Source organism: Gobio gobio (assembly GCF_949357685.1).
Source record: "Gobio gobio genome assembly, chromosome: 21".
In the NCBI taxonomy this organism is placed as follows: Eukaryota; Metazoa; Chordata; class Actinopteri; order Cypriniformes; family Gobionidae; genus Gobio; species Gobio gobio.
The window spans coordinates 19,709,439-19,729,937 of NC_137117.1; the positions used below are offsets into that span (position 1 = coordinate 19,709,439).

Genomic DNA, 20,499 nt, shown 5'->3' on the forward strand with positions numbered 1-20,499 from the left:
ATGGCGTTTGAGTGTGGACCGAACTGACCAATGGACAAAGACGAGGGTAGCGTCTGAGGTCTGCATAATATTAACATGTTATTACCAGAGGTGTTTTAGATATTGATCCTGTATTCGGCGGTAGTTAAACTCATTCCCCCATCTCACAGGTCCATACCTGCTTTTCTAATTTAATAAAGACAAGTAACAGGAACATTTGTAAAAATGCCCAAGAGGAAGGTAAGTCAGTTTATATTTTAATTTCCTCACATATCCTCGATTTTCCCCCCATTTTTTTTTTTAAGAAATAGCGGCTCGCGTTTCAACGATGAGAACGTCGAGCAGGTAAAACGAGGATCAAGTTTTTAAAGCGTTCTATCCTAATCCGCCGGTTGGATAATGGAATCCTGCAAAAGCAATGGAACGTTCGGTCTTCTTTGCATTCGATCATCGTCGCTTGCTGATTTCCTCCATGATAGTTGGCGGGTTAATCACACGGTGTCTCTTTCGCAGTGGATTTGCCACTCTGTGCGCACTTGTGCTGAATGTCACGTTGCGGTGATGCTTCAGTCGCTTTCGGTTAGACTCAAAACCGAGCGCGTCTGACACTCGCTAACCTCCATTTTAAGATGTTCGGGTTTTTTTTATTAGCTCACTTTCGTCGATCGATAGAGGTCCCCATTATTTTTGCATAGCCATGTTTGAACCGACAGGCTCTTCCTCCACCCCCATTGCGGAGCGGCAGACCCGTATGTAACAAAGCGCTCTGTCAGTCACACTCAACTCTTTCTCGCATATGTTGAGGCAATTGTGACGGTAGACATTACAAAACTGCTAAACTGTGGAATTCTTAGGGAAAAGGACTAATGAACAATAGTACTAATATAACAGCACGTTTGCACGTAAAATAATGCTTTATCGATAGTGAAACAAAGTCCGCCGAGCTTCCAGCATCAGTGGGGGGCGTCGACTAATGCCTAACAATGTGGGGGTTTAAGCCGTTTTTCTTTCCCCCCCAAGTTTTGTGGTAATCAGACATAAAAAAAAAAAATTTTGAAATTACACTCCAGTTATCAGCCAGATATGTTCATGATAGAGGCACTGAAGCGGGAGTTTCTCTAGAGGGAGTCTCTCAATTAGTGAGGCTAAACAAACAATGGACACTTTCCAAGAATAGGGTCCAAAACTTCTCAAAGAAAAATTTAATAATATTCCATAAATAAATACAAATTCAACAAATGGCCAGTGTCAGTGAAATGAAGTACCTGTTATTTTTCAGAAAATGTTCAACCACAGAAAGTCACATTTCTATTCAGTTTATAGTATTAAAATAGAAAGTCGAAATTTATTCCAATAAATTAATTTGTCCCTTATTATAGGTTATCTAGTTTGGGACCACCAAATATTGTTTTTTAAGTTGTTATAGTAACTTATTTATTATTATTATATTATTTAATTTGTTAATTAACACTGCTTGAGTAATGATTGAACAAATGCAGCCAACACTAACATTTGTGAACAAATGTAATGATATAATTTAAATGATTTTCTGCCGTGCTATAAATATTTTAGTGCGTTTTTTCATGTTTTTGCAAGATTGTGTGTAGCATTATTGCAGCTAAAATGTGGAACACAAATAAATAGAATGTTGTGGTCATTATAATGCGCTCATAAAAATAAAAAAAAATTACTACAATGAATTGCATATCAACAGGTTTTGTCAAAACAACATTGTTGCATGATTGTAATTGTTGGAAACAGAGAAGGTCTCTAGAGTCTAGACCCTGGAAGTCAAGCTACTTTGTTAAATAATGGTTCTATCATATCGAATAGTTCTCACAACAATAAAACATGGGATGTGTGTCTATTTTTAAATAATTAAATATTTGTGGAAAGTGCTTTTTTTAAAAATCAAAAGAATTTTCAGGCTTTCACATTTGCATACATTGAGTATACTATGAAATGCATTATACACAGATCTAAATCTGTGCATCCAGTTTATTAGAGTGTGTAAATGTGGCATATTAAATTGTGCCAATAGAACGAGTAAACAAGAAGTCAAACTACCAGAGCTAAATTACCATATATATCAAAATATATATATTTATATTATATTTAAAATACTTGTAATCAGACTACAGTTACTTTTCTATTGATTATGATTACATGTTATTCTCACACTGGCAGTAAATTATTTATTGCATATTGTTTTTATTTTAAAATGTATTTATTTATTTTTATTTATATTTACATACATTTTTACTTATTTCATTAAACGCACAAACCCTAGTCTGGGAAACCCTGACATGTAATATTAAATGCACTTCATGTTGTTGATAAAGAACGGAATTTTTTTTTTCCTCTTTGTATTTGTATATCAATATGGTACATATTATCCTAATCAAATCGATGTGATAAACAAGTTAGGTCAAAAGTGATCAAAAAGTAGGCAGAAAACATTACCTAAAATGATTAATCTAGATTACATTACTAACTATGTAATTTAGAATCAGTAACTGACTACGATTTGTAAGTAATCTACCCAGCACTGACCATAGGCCTATGGCCAACGCAGTGTATCTGATTATAATGAAGTCTGACAAGCCAAAGCTACTTATTAATGAGCATTGTGTGTGAACTGAGATAAATTTAGCTGATTTTTTGCAAGTGTCACTTTATCAGTAAAAGATAACCTAAAAGGGTGGCATGTCCTCAAAGTACTTAGTCTTAGAAGTATTTTTGAAATTCTGTACCTGTCACATATGAAATAAAAGGTCTGTTTGTGTGAAGAAATGTCCGTAAATTTTGCATGTTTGTTGTGTCTGTGCAGTCACCTGAGGGAGCGGAGGCCAAAGACGCCACCAAAGTCACTAAGCATGAGGTAATTCAAATAAATGTCTTTTTCAAATGTAAAACTGCTAACAGCACAGTTGTAATAATCATATATTATGTACATTTTTGTTTGATTGACAGTCCTAATAATACCATTAAAATAATTTAAATTTTTATTTACATGGTTTAGCTATGAGTAACTTTATCCGCACACTCTCAATGTTTTTCCTTCTTATAGCCCACTCGGAGGTCAGAGCGTCTTTCCTCAGTAAGTATCTTTGCTCTCTTTCCATATGCCCAGATGTCATTTGCATATTCTGTATAAGGGTTAGTGAGCGTTAGAAACCAGTCTTAGGAACGGGTTTGACATAAACATATAGGGCTGCTATCACACGCCCTATGGGTATGCTGACCTTCAAACCCATTGATAGAGTCTATGTATTATCCACTTATACATTTTAGATGTGTTTAGTTTAATTTAAATTGTTCTTAAACTTCTATTGTGTCAGAAAATAATGTATGACTTATTGTGGCCTTTGCTTCAATCCTGTTGTCTCAGAAACCAGCTCCTAAACCTGAACCAAAGGCCAAAAAACCAGCTGCCAAGGTAACAGCACGCTCTTTCTTACGATCCATCTCTATCCTTGTGACATTTTTAGCATGTTTTTGCATGTGCTTTGCATTGTAGGTAATGTCTTTCCTCCATACATGAAAGCATTTGACACATTTGGTGGTTTGTGTATTGTGTGAACTTTTTTGAAGACTATTTAAGTAGCAGTTTTGCAGTAGAAAGAGCTGGTGCTGGCCGGTATGTTTTGGAGCAATTCAATTGGTTTAGTAAAGAATTATTGAACTCATTGTTCCATTTGTGTTCTATGCACAGAAGCCATCCAATGACAAAGCGGTAAAGGAGAAGAAGGGCGGAGCCAAAGGAAAGAAAGAGGAGAAAGAATCTGCGCTCACTGCGAATGGAGAGACCAAGACAGAGGAGGTGCGCTAACTTTTTTGGTTGCTAATATCATTGCCTAGCATTTTTAGTACTTCTCTACGTGATATTAATAGAGGCAAAAATGTTAAGGGGCTAATTGCAGAGCACACATTAAGTATCAATACCTACGTATATACACTACCGCTCAAAAGTTTGTGGTTGGTAAGATTTTTCAATGTTTTTGAATGCACCAAGGCTGCATTTATTTGATCAAACAATATTGTGAAATATTACAATTTAAAATACTTTTTTATTATATTGCAAAAAGTAATTTATTCCTGTGATGGTTACTCCAGTCTTCAGTGTCACATGATCCTTCAGAAATCATTCTAATATGTCAATTAGATGCTCAAAAACATGTCTTATTATTATCAATGTGGAAAACAGTTGTGCTACTTATATTTTTGTAAAAATTGTGATACTTTTTTCAGGATTCTTTGAATAGAAGCATTTATTTATCATTGTACATGTCTTTACTGTCACTTTTGACCAATTTAATGCATCCTTGATGAATAAAGTATTCAATTCTTTAAAAAAAAAATCTTACTGACCCCAAAATTTGAACAGTGGAATATGTCTACTTTTAAGTCCAGCATTGGTCATTTTAGTATTGCATAACGCACATCAAGTTGCTAAATCCATCTCGGGTCGTGGAAAAGGTACATTTTGCATCCATTTTGTCACTAGAGCCGTCTCCCCTTCCTCAAAAGGCTCTGAGATTACTCAAATTATCCTTCAGGACACGAACATGTTTTCATAGAACATTTGCTGTGTGAAAAAGAATGAAAGAGCAGACGTGAGGTGGGAAAGAATGACCTAGTTACAGGCATGTTGTGGTGCATTCTGGACCGTTTGTACTAAAATGACTGGGTGTGAATTGGTGGTGGCATTTATGTAAAGTTTAGAAGGGCTGACGCCGGTGACAATGCTTTAAAAAATAATACAACTTAAGGATAATATTCTTTGTTATTTTTATTAAATGTGGTGTTGTGTCAAATTAATACTGTAAACTAGCTTGTACTCTTGTTATATTAATCATAAATCTTTTACCTTTAGATAATGGTCGATTTCGTTGGATAGTCACGATTAGTGTATCTCCATCTTAATATAATTGGTCCTTTTTCCTACTTGCTTTTTTAAACCTCTGATTTTTTTCTAAACAAAATGATTTAGGAAATATGAAAAATCATTATTGTTCAGCGCTCTGTACTAACATGGATTACATTTTACTGGCCAATATCTAATGATCTTCTCCTGTATCCCTTCCCATGGCTTCTCAAACACCTGCATGTGCCCTCACACACACACACACACACACACACACACACACACACACACACACAGATCTGTGTCTCACGCTCATCTGTCAGTGTGTCATCATGGAGAAGTTCCGCTCCCTCCTTCCTGTCCATCCGAGGGCAGAGTGAGAGTGTTAGAGTAAAGGGTACGAGAGTTTGAAGAGTGCAGTGTGTGCTTGTGTGCTCGTCACTGTACAGTCTAGATCTATTCGGCCATCTCTTTATGTTATACTATACAAAAAAAACATTTGAATTACATTGTGAATGATTGGTAACCAATGTTAACCGAATGCTCAGTACATACAACATCATTTTGATATTGTAAGTGTTATTTCAGAGCCACTATCTTCACCGAATGGTACAAAACATTTTTTGCACCAAAGTGCAAAAATAATCACTATTTTCAAACAGGTTTCCTGAATATTCTTGGGTCAGATAAACATCATTGATCAGTCTATCCACGTTAGGTTGGGATAAAAAAGTATAAAAAAAAAAACAGACTTTCCTTGAATTTAATTCATTAAAATTTAAATGGATTTCCTTTGAGGAAAGGATATAAGGATGGCTCTGCCATCTTTTTTGTCATCATGTATATTATTAAGGATGCTAAAAATTTAAATTATCTCAATTTACTCACCCTCAAGCCATCCTAGGTGTATATGACTTTCTTTCAGCCAAAAACAATTGGAGTTATATTACAAAATATCCTGGTTATTCCAAGCTTTGTAATGGGAGTAATTAGTAACTTAGATTTTTGAACCCCAAAAATGTGCATCCATCCATCATAAAAGTCTCCAGGTTAATAAAGACTTTCTGAAGCGAAGCAATGAGTTTTTGTTAGAAAAATATTCATATTTATAACTTTATAATCTATCTTCCGGTAACGGCCGTGCACAAGTCTAGTTCTGGCCGAAGAGTGACCTCTGACCCGATGCATGACGTATAGACGAACGCAAAAGCGCAGAGAATAGAGCAAAACAAAACACCGGTCACAAATTAGAAGTTTAAAATGAGAATTAAAGCTTGAGTTTGTTTGAACCATGAGAGGCGTCTACTCTCACCTATGCTTACGCTACGCCTATATCATACAACGGAACTCGAGTCTTGTGAACGGGCGGCCGGACGTTACCGGAAGCTAGTGATTACGGTTTATAAAGTTATAATTATGGATATTTTTCGTACAAAACGCATCACTTCGCTTCAGAAGGTCTTTATTAACCCCCTGGATCCGTATGGATTACTTTTATGATGGATGGATGCACTTTTTTGGGCTTCAAAATCTCAGGTACTATTCACTCCCATTATAAAGCTTAACATTTTTTAATAAAACTCAGATTGTGTTTGGCTGAATGACGGCTTGGGGGTGAGTAAATTTTGGGATAATTTTCATTTTTGGGTGAACTAACCCTTTAAGTTGAATAAATCATCATGATTTCCAATTTGAGGGAAATCGTGGTCATCATTTGTATGTGGGCTTGTACTAACTGAGTGGTTTTGGATGTGTCTGTCTGACTTCCCTAACATAATCTAACCGTTTTTAGAAAAACTAAATAAATCATATCATGTCCTACATTTACGAAGTCATATACTTTTTTCTTTTGTGCTTTTTTCTCTGTGTAGGAAACTGAGACGGCCGATACCGAGGCTGAGGCGAAAGAGTGATTGAAGTTGTTTTCTGGAATAACAAAGAACATTTTTTATTCCTATTGAGTATTTTGTAAAATGCAAACTTTTTTTAGACTTACCGTACTAGATTTCCTTAGCTAAAAGTCGACTCACACTCCCCACTGAAGCACCGTACCTGTCTCCTTCTCTTTCATCCGACAGAAGGATAGATTCATTTCAAGGAAAAGCAACAATTATTCTTGAATATTTCACCAGCAGCTCGCCTGCCAAATGCAGCCACTTGGAACATGTCACATCCTATGATGTAAAAGCAACCGGTTCATCTTTTGCCACCAGAGTGCATAGCCTTAGCTCCATGTATTTGGTTACTAAGGTATAGGTGTGTATTGTCTTTGAGTCTTGTTATTTAATTGGTTGAATATCTTTAAAAAGAGAGAGAGAGAAAGAGAGAGAGGGAGCAAATGGGGACGAGAGATTTGAGTTGTAACCCTTCGCCTTTTTTTTTAATCTCCTTTGTAGCATTTTAAGATTCAAGTGTTCTTTTAAAATTGCTGAATTAAACATGACCCTTAACGGTGGCAGATATCCATAGCAATAAACAAGTGGTGCTTTGTGCTAGAAGGTTAGGAAAACTCTACAAGAATTGAATCTCAGACAAATGTAAAAGTCCACAGAACTGGTTTGAGATGCTCTCTGTAAAATGTTTTCAAATAAAAGATGAATAAACGGTCAATAGACTCTGGTGTGCTTGTTACTTGTCGTTTCTTTAATGCTCCATAAGTACTGGGTTGTCTTTATTCTCACAAAAGTTTAAAGCAGCCGTAACGGTACGGACAATATTGTTCTGTTTATTCTAAGCGCACACTGCAGTTAGCATTTGAAATGCTAGAGCTCTTTAAAGCTGGATGGATTCTGATTGGATGTCAATGATTTTATCGTTCATCCACTGGAAAAAATCGTTCTGAAAGTGATTCCAGTGATATTGTTTCTTTGTGCCGTTATCGTTATAGTTGTGGTGTGGACTCTGCCATTCTTTTATATTTAGAATGATTTTTAGAACTTTATCGTTATAGTTATCGCCCTTGGTGTGAACAGGCCTTTAGTGTTGGTATACATGTTAACCCTCTATGACACTGTAATAATAATGCAAAATGTATTTTCTTTTTTTTGACAAAATAGCTCGAATTAAAGTTTTGGGGGAAGAATATACATATATTTTAAATAAAACAATAAATATGTAAAAAAAATAAAATACAGCAATGAAAAATGTTCAAAAACTAGTACCAGTGTGTCTTTCATAAACTGATATATACATTTAAAATTAGAATGTAATGAAACATGATTTATCCTTTAATATAAAGCCATATAGTTAGCCAGTCATAGCCATGGCCATCTTTTTTTTTTTTTTTTTACATGAAATATAAATCATAATTGTGTTATTTATGCATAAACATAATTCAATTACTAAGCACATTTGCAAATAAAATAATTTCAGTAACATAACTGATGCCACTATATAAAAAAATGCAGATATGTCATCAAATTAATATTTTTCCATTGGGGTTGTTTCCTCAATTTATTGTAAAATTACGTTTGATAAACATCTGTGAACAAAAACATATAGGTTCTCGATGCTTTAAAAATCCAGGTGTAAAAGAAGCACTTCAGAATGTTTTCCTCTTAGAGATTCTATGTCTCGTGACTTAAAACAGCATATTATTGCTTTCTTTTAAGACTATACTTTTAATTCCAACAATGCGATTTGTAGTTTTCTGATTAGTGAAGAAAAATATTGACAACACTGTACCATAAAGAGTTCACTTTGTGGAAAACTCTTGAGGGTCTAGGGTGTTTAGTCCAAAGCTACAAAAGCCTTTCAGTGTAGTTCTTTATACACAGACAAGTGACCCTAAACACACACACACACACACACACACACACTAAATACAACTGCTGATGTCAGAAAGTGAAAGGTCAGCAATGCCGCGGGGAGGCAGGAACAGAGATGAGGAAATGAATGGACTGACAACCCTCGTTGGTCTGGCCTGCTGTCTTTCTGCAGGCCCAACCAATAGATAAAAAGCCCCATATAGTAATAAAACGGTTTAATGGTCACACACAAGCAACTTAATTCTGAAATGTTGAAATGAAAGCGCTTCTTTCTCTCAAACTGATAGATCCCCCCCGAGGATCTATACACTTGTCAGGAATGTTGGGCATTTTATAGATTTACTGTTGCTTATTTATGATAAGGATGTCTTTAGAAAGCAAGCACAATGAAATTCATGAACACAAATATACATTAAAGCATTGAATATTAGTCTACATAAGGTCTGAATAAGATGAGACAGGAAACTGATTAGTATATGATTATTACATTATAATTATTATCCATGCGTAAGTTCAAATAAATACCATGAAAGCGCCCATACATTTGAGTCCAAATTGTCACTAATTCTATATCAAAACTGGCCTTAATTCTAAGATTCAGTTTACAATACATATATCTATGTTGTTGATGCATTATATAATTCAGGAGTTGTATCCCTTACTTACTTAGTCCAATTGTATTCTATTTTATACTGATTATTATTAGGTTACACTTTCAGAAATCTTTTTAAATTATAAAGCTTTTGTCCATAATTACTATTATGTGAAAGTATAACAATCTGAAAGGTTCAGATGAATCTAGAATGATCCAATGAGGCAAAAACTTGATTTATTTACCCTTATAACCTTTGACCCATGTTTGGCCCCTGAACTCATCATCTGAAATGTTAGTCCTGACCTCCAGTGGCAAGAAGAAATACTGCACTCCACTGATCACAAAATAACACCGTGTTCTTCCAATTTATTATCTTTAATCCAATATATTTTTAACTGTTGTTTAAGATTTTTATTTTTAGTATTTTGTATCAAAATAAGTCATTCTTTCAGTGGGGTTTTGTCTTTGTCTGAACCTAGTTATGAAGTTTTGTGCCTACTCAGCCACTTCACCAGATCATCACCGTTTCTCAAAAGTGTGATAAGTTGCATCAGTTTTGCTTAAGTAGCCTCGAAGCCAAAGCTACTATATTCATGTACTTCTCAAGTATCTGACTGCTTTTCTCCTCCACGTTTACTCTTAGTGTCAGTAGTTTAGCAATTGTTACATCACCAAATGCAGTTAAGACTGACTGTTGAACTGGGGATTTTCCTAGCAAGGGCACATAACAATTTGCCTCATCCTTGTAAACAGTCACAGATTGTATCAAAGTCACCTTTTTAGCTCAGAGAAAAAAGAAAAGACAAACCTCAAACACTTCCCTTGTTTAATGCCTCACGTTGATGCACCCCTTAAAACAAGATACTACAGTACATTTATCTTTGTGGTTGTAATGTCAATTACAACAAAAACAAACGCTTATTTCTTTATAAGACTATAGATAATAGATAGATATAGATTATAATAAATAAAACAACTAATAAATACGTTAAGTAAGGGATCTTATATTTAGATTGTTCGGCCCATAAAGTAATAATAATAAAATAATAATAATAAGAAGAAGTAAACATGTAAATAAACTAGTATAATAGTATACATTGCAGAAGTTTAGAACTTAGTCATAGGTTTGGCATTTTTAATGTTGTATGACTGCCTCCTAAACCAGTTTAACAATTTAACAAGGTTTAATTTGTTAACTACATTAGTTAACATGAACTAATAATGAAATGCACTTCTACAGCATTTATTAATATTTGGTAAAGTCAACATTTACTAATACATTATTAAAATCAGTTGTTGTATGTGTTAACAGTTAATGCACTGTAAACATGAACAAACATTGAACAGCTGCATTTTTATTAACTAACGTTAACAAAGATGAACAAATACAGTAATAAGTGTATTACTCACAGTTAGTTCATGTTAGTATAAGTTAACAAATGAAACCTTATTGTAAAGTGTTACCAGTTTACTTAATTTAAGGCCGTAGGATGAGACTTCATCAAACGGGCTCATTTAAAGTCAACATCCTCACTCCTTATGTTGCCAATTGCTTACCATTCAGATAAAAAAGAAAGTATATGTACAATACTTGTATGTAATGAGTACGATGTTTTGGACAGAAGTATAGGAAACTGTTTTACACAATATTTAATAGACGTGGACACACAATATGCATGATGTTTATTTAATAGATATGAAGTGTTTGAGTGACATATAAATAAAATCACCAATGGCCTATTTGTCTGGTGTTGCCATTAGTCACTGGATTCCTGTAACTCACAAGGTTTAATTCATTACATTCTCCCTGTTTACTACCCTTCCCCCATTTTACTGCCCGCTCGCTTTTGGGAAAGAAATGGAGGACTTCCCAATCCAAATCACAACCAAGAGAGGGGGTGGGTTCCTTGGAGTAAGTGCGGTGTATGATTGAAATGAAATGATTTTATACACATCGCAACCACACAAATACGGTGGTTACATTCGGGTGTTTGTTAGTAAGCTTCAATATGCTGTTGTGGAAGAAACATGGTGTCAGATCCGAGCTTCGCTGCCTGCAAGGTCGACAGACCGAGGAACAAGAGGCGCCATTAAAGCTCTGGGTCCGGGATTTAGCAAACAAGTAACCGTAGCCCGAATAAATAGTTACGTTTTTTGCATAAAAACGAGCCACCATTGCCTTATTTTCCCCCTTCAGGCTTCAGCGTTAGCATCACAGCCTCCCTGACAGCACAGTCCTGCGCGTACGTACTAGACTCTACTCGTGTATTCCTGCGCAAAGGGGTTGTGCTTTTTAGAGGGAGGAGGGGGGTGTGGAGCGTAAACTGAAACCCAAAATATTCACGAACATCCTTAAGGCGCATTAAACTACATTTTTTAGAAACATCGTTTCTTGTCAACCCCAAACGCCCCACTGCTCGGGATTTTTGTCCGCATCGATGCATAGCACGTTGAGCCTAAAATGTGACTATTTTGCGAGAGCGCGGAAGGCTCGAGCGACGTGCCGGATCTACTTTCTGTGTGTGTTCGGTGAATGGAGGCGCAGCTCTTCCTGGTGAACAAACACTGACAACTATAGGGCAGCCCAGCGATACCCGCTTCCCCGAACGGCCACACACACCTTCTCCTTCACCCCCAAAACAACCCTAAACATGGCTGCTGAGCGTAAACACGTCGCGCAGTTGAAATCCGGTGAGTAAAAGGGATTGAGAAAGATGACGCTGGAGTATTTTTATATACATCTGCCTTTCCCACCACGTCCTTCTTGAAAGCTAATGTAGCTCATTCTCCCCCATCTCGCAGAACTGTACTTCCTAATAGCCCGATTTTTAGAAGCTGGACCTTGTCAGGACGCGGCAGAGGTGGGTGATTTTGTTCAATAGGACTGTAAACGACATTTCTGGAGAAGATTGAACCGTAATTTGCTATTTTTGTGCTTTTTTCAGACCTTGATACGGGAGGTTCAGGAGAAGGAGGTAAGCAGCGCGAGCCCTCCTCGCGTCGCATCTCACTGCGCTGCACTTTAGGCTGCTAATTTAACGCAGATTTCACATTTAAGGTTTAAAAACACAAACTTGACCCCTTAGAATTTACCCAAACCTATTTAACACCATTTCCCCATTGCAGCTCTTACCCAAAAGGATTGACTGGACTGGCAAAGAACACCCAGGGAGTTACGAAAATTTGGTAAGGGATCCCTATAACCGAGAGAAAACTTTTTAGAGAGCAAAATAAGAAATTGAATTTCCCGCAATTTTTAAATCAGGAAAAAACTTAGCCCGAGCACACGGGGGAAAACCAACCTTAGGGTTAGAAAGGACTGCCATCGGATGAACCCAGAGCCTGGCCTGACCCCAGGGATGTGAGTTTGGACACAGTGGTGTGCACAAGGTGTAAATAGATGTTAAATTTGATGTAGAAATAAAGAGACGTCATGAATGTGGTGCTATAAGGGGAAGGGAGCGGAGGGAGGAGGGACCAGTGCGCACAGACTGAAAGCGGGGCGGGATGGAGGCGCTCTGCTCCATAATACAACCATAGTCAGGGTAAAATACTCCTTTTACCTTACTTTATTACACTTAAACTAAGCGTTTTGAGCAGGAAACACCACAACCAGAGACCTAGAGGATCTTAAGAGGGTAATGGGACTTTTAAGTTGCCCTGACAATATTTTTTTCGGAGGAAATAATTTTTGAACAGACAGTGCTGTGAAACTTGAGGTCGGTAATACAAACGAGAGGTACATCGAAATGAGTACGTATTGATTAATTTATTAATTACGATATTTAGAGAGGTAAATAAATTATTAATCGGACTATTTACATTTCTCAGTAGCTCGCTATTCCACGTGGGAATATCACTCGGGAAGACGATTTGAATCCGCATTTGAAGTGAGAGACGCCGAAATATCTTGATTTTAAAAACTTAGTGTGTTTTGATCCAGCCCCTGTTATGGCCACCCCCAATATATATCAGTTGCGTAACTAATAGACTCAACAGTGTGTTAATCACACAGCCTGTTACCGTTGTATCTCCGTCGTCTCTTGTACACGGCGACATTCTACACACATTGTAGCGATAATCTGTTATATTGTATCCGCGATTGTCTCGCGGAGGATCTCGCGCGCCGCTACGCCATTAGATCCCCGTATTATATTGAGTGAATGCGTTTGTGTGTGTGTGTGTGTGTGTGTGTGTGTGATCGTTCGTGGATGATTTCACTACCGTGTGTGAAGATGTTAAAGCCCGTGCCTGCAGATTGTGTGTAGGAATAACGCTCACGAGACATCACCGCCTGATGTTGGCGCTGTCAATTACATTTTTTTTTGTTAGGTCTCGAGTCCCTCGATCAATATGTTAATGAGCTATGCAATCTGCATTAATTATCATTATTCATACGATTAGTTAAATAGTGCTAATAATAACAACACTAAGTGATATTTTCACGTTTGTAAAATAAATACACGTATTTTAAATAAAGTGTTTATTCAAATAATAGAAGTAATTATTTTATTTTAATTACTATTTTTTTCGCAATATAATTTAAATGTAATGTAATAATTAGGAATAATTAATTAACAAAACTGTAGGCTATATTTAGATACTGATTTTAATTTCATAATTAATGTTTTTAATGCATATACCCTGATTCACTCACTGTTAAACATGGCTTATAAAATCATTAGCTAAGCGGTGTGTGTGTGGCTAGATATGGTGTGTGTGTGTGTGTGTGTGTGTGTGTGTGTGTGTGTGTGTGTGTGTGTGTGTGTGTCGACCAATAGGATGACGCTAAATGCAATTAAAGCCACATTAATTACTGGCCTGCAGTGGAAGCTGGATCTGCTGAACAGGCTTGATAAAAGATGCCCGTACTGACGCGTTGCGCATGGGGACGCACATTTTACACTGTAGATTAGATTCATCTCTCGGGAGAATATGGAAAGATGAAGAAAACCGCAGTAAAACTGGATTGATTTGAAACGAAGTGTCGTCTATAATCCTCTAAAGGTTTTAATTATGCTATTATGTAAATGCATTGACAATGTCTGGTAAATGGCTGTATTTAAATATATACTTTTATTTTATTATCTAATTATTTTTAGTACACGTTCATTATATTAAATTATTTCATGGTGATGCTGATCATTTTTAATTAGCTACACATTGCATGCTTTGATTAAATTGGAATGTTGTTGTAGAAAATGTCATTAATTAATTTAATCATATAATTGTGATTATATTTTTAAAAAGGTATTCATGTAGATTAATGTTAAGACTGTAAATTGAAAAAAAACGTGCATTCATGCTCACACAAAAGCATGTTGGTGCTTTTTTATTTTCTACTTTTTTGTTTAAATCTACTTTCTATGCATACACTGTTGCAACACAACAATTTAGGTTATTGAACCTTATATGAAATACCTCATGTATTAAACCGATCCATTTGCCTTAATACATGTTTGTGATTGTGTGTATAGGTCAAATTGTACAGGCACATTTCTTCAGATCACCTGTTGCAGGTGTGTGAACGAGTGAGCCCTCTTTTAGAGAGGGAAGTGTCAGCCAGCGTACCTGGAGTCAACTCGCTGCTGGGAGCCGGACGACAGTCAGTGCTACGTACAAACAAAAGTGAGTGTTTCTGTTTCAATATTCATCGTCCATTTTTAAAATAAATAAATGAACCAGTTAACAGCCAAGTGAAGCAAAAAGGTATGATTTAAATAATGTAAAGCAATGTAAGATCAGATGTGTATTTTGAGTGATACTGTTTTTTTTAATGCAAAAGTTGAAGATGGCTGAAAACTTTCACATTTGTGAAAGTCATTCTAAAGGATTTAACTGGGAATATTTTTAATACTTACAAATGGCATCTCACTATTGCATCTGATGTGTATGCAAAAGAAAGATAAATGTTATTTGATCAATAATGGTGGAATTTTCCTCCATAATGCTGCCTTCAAAATAAAATATATTTCATAGCAATTAAAACTTTCGGTAACACTTTACACTTTACAATTAGTTAACTACATTAGTTAACATGAACTAATCATGAACTGTGCTTCTACAACATTTATGGTAACACTTTACAATAAGGTTGTATTAGTTAACATTAGTTAATGCATTCGTTAACATGAACTAACCATGTTGTTGTTCACCTCTGTTCAGCATTACTTAATCTGTGTTAACTTTAGTGGACAAAAATCCAGCTGTTCATGGTTTGTTCATGTTAGTTCACAGTGCATTAACTAATGTTAGCAAGATTTTAATAATGCATTAGTAAATGTTGAAATTAACATTAACAAAGATAAATAAATGGTTTATAAATGCAGTTCATTATTAGTTCATGTTAACTAATGTAGTTTACTAATGTTAACTAATGAACCTTATTGTAAAGTGTTACCACATTTATTAATCTTTGTTAATGTTAATTTTTTATATTTACTATTTACTTTATTCAAATCTTGTTAACATAGTTAATGCACTGTGAACTAACATGAACAAACAATGAACAGCTGCATTTTTATCAACTAAAGTTAACAAAGATGAACAAATACAGTAACAAATGTATTGCTCATGGTTAGTTCGTGTAGTAATACATTAACTAATGTTTATTAAAAATGAACCTTATTGTAAAGTGTTACCAAACTTTCAATAACATTATCAACAATATTTCTAGTGCCCTTCCAAGAAATAACACAATAATATATAATGCATTTTGTTTTTCAGTGTATATCTATATGCGTTTTACATCAATGCCAGTTTGTGTATGTGTGCCTAGGAATTCAATCACTTCTACAGTGTATATTTAATGACAGTCCCACGTGTTTGTTGGCAGGTTGTAAGCACGTGGTATGGAAGGGGTCCGCCCTCGCAGCCCTGCACTGTGGCAGGCCACCGGAGCCGCCAGTCATCTATGGAAGCCCGCCCAATATTGGTAAGTTGCCTTTTATTGGTTGCTATGATCATGTAATCCAGTGGAAGAAACAACATCCATCCAAATCCTTAGACCTTTATAAAAGCTCTTTTGTATGAATTTGATGGTTGAAATATGTACATTTAGCTTATATATGCGTTTTAGAAATTGTGGACCATACATTAAAAATAGTTTTTGCTGTAAATGAAATGATTATAATAAGAATGTGCTTCGGATGCTGTAGATTCAAATATAGCATATTTGCTCTCATGTTGTTTTTCTGGATATGTCTTGTGTGCTATAGTGGAAACGGTATACAGTCGGAGGCTGAATGGCTCATATCGGTTGGGTCAGCTGGTTCCTACAGCTGTTTACCAACATATGAAGATGCACAAGAGAATTCTGGGCCACCTGTCATCTGTGTACTGTGTCACCTTCGACCGGACCGGTCGCCGCATCTTCACAGTAAGACATCTGGTTTTATGACATTATTTATTTTATATGATATATAATGAATATTATTATTTTTTTTAATGTATGAATGAATCATAAAACTGAATTGTGCAGGCTTTTAGAACACTGTATGTGTCTGAAACATATTTATGAACATTTGTGTTGTGTGCCCTCCCTTGGCTGTTTTTTGAGTATAGTATTCTGGAGTGTATTACATCAGGTTATGGAATTTTAATTTGTTCGTTATGTTCTTGTGCTGTCAGACTGTGTGTGTGTGTGTGTGTGCTTGCATGTGTATCTGGGAATGTATTTGCTTTGACCACAGGGAGAAGATGCAATATTAATTTATTGTTGAGTTTTATTTATTGCGAGTGTTAATTGGATGGATTAAAGACTAAGAGGTGACTTCAATATCAGCTTATCAAAAAAGATTTAAAGAAATTGGCAAATTAATGGAAAAAAATAAAAACATTCAGAAAATGATTGCTAACTTTTGAATCTGTTTGAAAGCACTATGAATAGGAAGTGTTGTTTTTAAATCGAAGTCTCAAGGACATGGAAAATCTGGGAGGGAAAACTTGCAATTTGACAGTTGTAATTTCGAGGTCTAGATTTGATTGAATTAATATATATTTTTCTAGCTATTCTCAACTAATTGACTAGAAGTTGCTGTATATTTGATATATCTATATAATATATATAGAATCTCTCTATATATATTTAAAATCCTTATCCAGAGATCACAAATGACTAGGAAAGAAATAAAAATGTGTGTGAACCTTTACAGTGTGTGTGGTGGAGGGCAACTTCATATATCCCATATTATAAATTTGCATTTTGCACTCTTTACTGTAATGAGAAGTACCATGACCATGCGTTTGCTTTTTAACATATTTAATATTCAGTATATATAATATTTAAATACATTCAGAAATATCTATGTATTCTACATAAATGTAGTAAATTAAGCAGTCAGAACATACAGATACTGACAAGTACAATGTTTAAACCACTTAGTGGTGAAGCTTTTGTGGCTTTAATTAGACTGTATGCCTCATTAAACTGTACACATACAACTGTATGCCTACCCATTAAGGAATTTAAAGGGATGCCACTAAACTTTTTAGGGTGCTGTTAAAGTGTCATAATAAAAAAATTTAGGTCAAGAGCTTTAACATTGCAAAATCCCCCAACGAACATGACAGTCTCAAATGACCTATTGAATGGAGGGATCTGATCGCTGTTTGGTCCAGATGTTTGAGTGGGTTTGAGGTTCTGAAAGCAGCTGTGGTTTTATGAGTTGAGCAGGGACTTGCCTGTAAGAGAGTTATATGTTCACACTGTATGTTGTTACAGTGCTTCAAAAGAACTCTTCTGTAGTTTATCATTGATAGTACCATTAACAGTTAAATTGTGTTTATTTTACATGGCGAGATGCTTTGCATAAAAGCATAAAGAATACATGTAAATGTGGCGCTCGATATCGATTTTATGGCCTGTTTTGATGTGACCGAGTAATTCATCATGTCCGGAAAGTGTTTTCAATACGTTTTGATTTAAAGGGTTTGGGACCACTAGTAAAAAATATTTAGCTTTTTTTTATTTAGTGGAACATTTGTGTAAAACATGATGATCATGTTCCCTCTTGCATGATTTGAGGATGATCCAAAGAGCGTCAGTGGAAGCAAGAATATCTGAATGTCTGTCTGTACCAAGACTCACATGATCAGTCACAGTTTACTTAGTTTGATTAGTGACCTAGAAATAGTGAAGAATATTTCATGTTCATTTTACATCATAATGTTTTTTTACATTTTGAGACTTTTTAAATACTTTTTAATTGGTCTTTTTGATGCCTATGTACACTATCGTTCAAAATTTGAGTCAGAAAGATAAAAAAACGTCTATTTTCAGCAAGGATGCATTAATATGGTCAAAACTGACAGTAAAGACATTAACAATGTTAAAAAAAATCCCTTTTGATCGTTTTAATCAATCATCAAAGAATTCTGAAAAAACACATTTTCACATTTTCCAAAAATAAATTGTTGTGTTTGTTATAATTATTGTACTGTTATAAATTATTATAATAAAATAAATTGTAAACATAAATTATTGTTTTTAACATTGATAATAAAAAATGTTGGGGGGCCTAAAAATGCAAACTTTTGAAAACGTGTTTCAGGTTTTTGAAAACGATAGCGTTATTGTCTCCACGTAAAAAAAAAAGAAGGCACATTTGTGAGAATTGTGACGTCATGCGCATACGTATTATCTGTTCAGTCTATATACGCACATAGTTTTTTGTGACTTATTGCTTTAATCGAAAAATATTACTTATTTTTAACTTTTATTTTTAATCAGATAAATGCTGCCTTGCTGAGCATAAGAGGCTTCTTATGAAAACATCAAAAAAATCTTACTGACCCTAAACTTTTGAGCAGTAGTGCATGTCCTTAATAAATCGGACTCTGCTCTATGGCCTTTTGTTGGATTTTCAGTGAGTAGTTCTTTTCTTTTGTCCAATGTTGTGCTTCACTGGAAACTCTTAATTTCCTAGTGACTAAAAGGGTATTTTTAGACAGTGAGCCTTCTGAGCTCACAGAGACAGATAATGTTTTGACTCTGGGATAAGTGTAGAGGTCAAAGGTCATGTCATGTTCCATCTGGACAAGCATACTGTTGCTTTGTGACATCATCATGCCCACAAACTTGTTAAAGATTCTGGGTGTGTGTGTATGAGTGGACGTGTTTTGATTCAGGCATTTCTCTGACACTATCTCACTCAGCCTGTGGCGTGAGCTTTTGTTAACATTTGTCAGCGCTCTGGTTTTAAGCGGCCTGTAGGATTGTGCTTGTGTGTGTTTCGCTGATGTGTGTTTTTGAGTGTGCACTCTTGGGTTCCATTTTACTCTGCAAGTTTTAATGCTCCAAAAATGGCTGAACAGCAAGGATTACTCCCCCTCTTTCTCCCTCTCCCTCCCTTTTCCTTCAATCTCTCTCTCTTACTCCTGTTCTCTTTGTCTTTTCCTCTTTCAATCTGGGTCTCTCTGTGTATTTCCTCCTCTTTTTTTTCTTTCTATAGGTCTTTTTCTCCCGGCGTAGGGGGGCGTGTCTGTGCGCGCATGTTGAAAAAAGTGTTTCTTTTGTGGATTTGGCTGCAAGCCACGAATAAAATAATCTTTTTCATATTCCTGAGCCATTAGCCAGTGTGTCATTGGCATTCCGTCTGTGTTTAACAGATTTCGGGAATGTTCGTCTCTGTGTGTGGCTTGGGGATCATTTTTCTCTGCTCAATTCGATATGCATGTGTGGCCTGCATATTAACGGTTGTCTTACAGCAGTTAATTCTAGTGTTTCTGGAAACAACAGTGATATTTTCATGTTGGTAAATTTGAGTTTCACGAAATGAGGAGGTAAATGGCAAGCTGATTATTTGAGTAAAATAAGCATCTTTCAATCAAGCTGTTATTTGAAAGACTGCTTTAGGTAGCACTTGCTTTTTATGATCCTCTGCTTGTTGTCATGGAAATGCAATGCCACAGTGCTGCATTTTTAGCATGTTTGATTCACCTTGAAATAAATTCACATTGGACTCTCTAGATGTACTATTAGTAAAGAATAGTGTGTTAGAAGACATTTGTAATGTTTCTGCAGGAAGCATTCGTATGATGTACACTCTACCATTCAAACGTTTGGGGTCAAACATTTTTTTTACTGCTTTTAAAAGAAGTCTCTTTATGCTCACCAAGACTGCATTTATTTAATATATTTTAAAAGTGAAGGCCAACCTGAATTTTCAGCATAATTACTCCAGTCTTCAGTGTCACATGATCCTTCAGATTTAATTCTCAAGAAACATTTATTATTACCAATGTTGAAAACAGTTGTACTACTTGTTAATATTTTTGTGGAAGGCATAATA

The 20,499-nt window shown here is 35.5% G+C and overlaps 2 protein-coding genes across 7 annotated transcripts in view; both read left to right on the plus strand.

Moving 5' to 3' along the window:
• The first annotated feature begins 9 nt into the window (after nt 1-9).
• On the plus strand, nt 10-7,465 carry hmgn3 (high mobility group nucleosomal binding domain 3). 5 transcript variants are annotated; one of them, XM_079803263.1, is made up of 7 exons: nt 58-219; nt 2,810-2,860; nt 3,050-3,079; nt 3,371-3,418; nt 3,695-3,802; nt 5,144-5,243; nt 6,718-7,465. In XM_079803263.1, the coding sequence occupies exons 1-7, from the start codon at nt 205-207 to the stop codon at nt 6,723-6,725; spliced, it is 360 nt and encodes a 119-aa protein (XP_079659389.1). In that variant the 5' UTR covers nt 58-204; the 3' UTR covers nt 6,726-7,465. The 5 variants fall into 5 exon arrangements, with proteins under 5 accessions (XP_079659391.1, XP_079659389.1, XP_079659388.1 ...); XM_079803262.1 differs by having other exon boundaries at nt 65-219; nt 3,365-3,418; XM_079803265.1 differs by lacking the exon at nt 5,144-5,243 and having other exon boundaries at nt 10-219.
• Nucleotides 7,466-11,719: 4,254 nt separating this feature from the next.
• phip (PHIP subunit of CUL4-Ring ligase complex) overlaps nt 11,720-20,499 on the plus strand; it is a 48,312-nt gene continuing 39,532 nt past the window's right edge. For both annotated transcript variants that reach the window (XM_079801797.1, XM_079801798.1), the window contains exons 1-7: nt 11,720-11,899; nt 12,011-12,069; nt 12,154-12,183; nt 12,335-12,394; nt 14,686-14,836; nt 16,044-16,142; nt 16,426-16,586. In XM_079801797.1, coding sequence (XP_079657923.1) covers nt 11,860-11,899; nt 12,011-12,069; nt 12,154-12,183; nt 12,335-12,394; nt 14,686-14,836; nt 16,044-16,142; nt 16,426-16,586 — 600 coding nt within the window. In that variant the 5' untranslated portion in view covers nt 11,720-11,859. The remainder of the gene's footprint in view (nt 11,900-12,010; nt 12,070-12,153; nt 12,184-12,334; nt 12,395-14,685; nt 14,837-16,043; nt 16,143-16,425; nt 16,587-20,499) is intronic.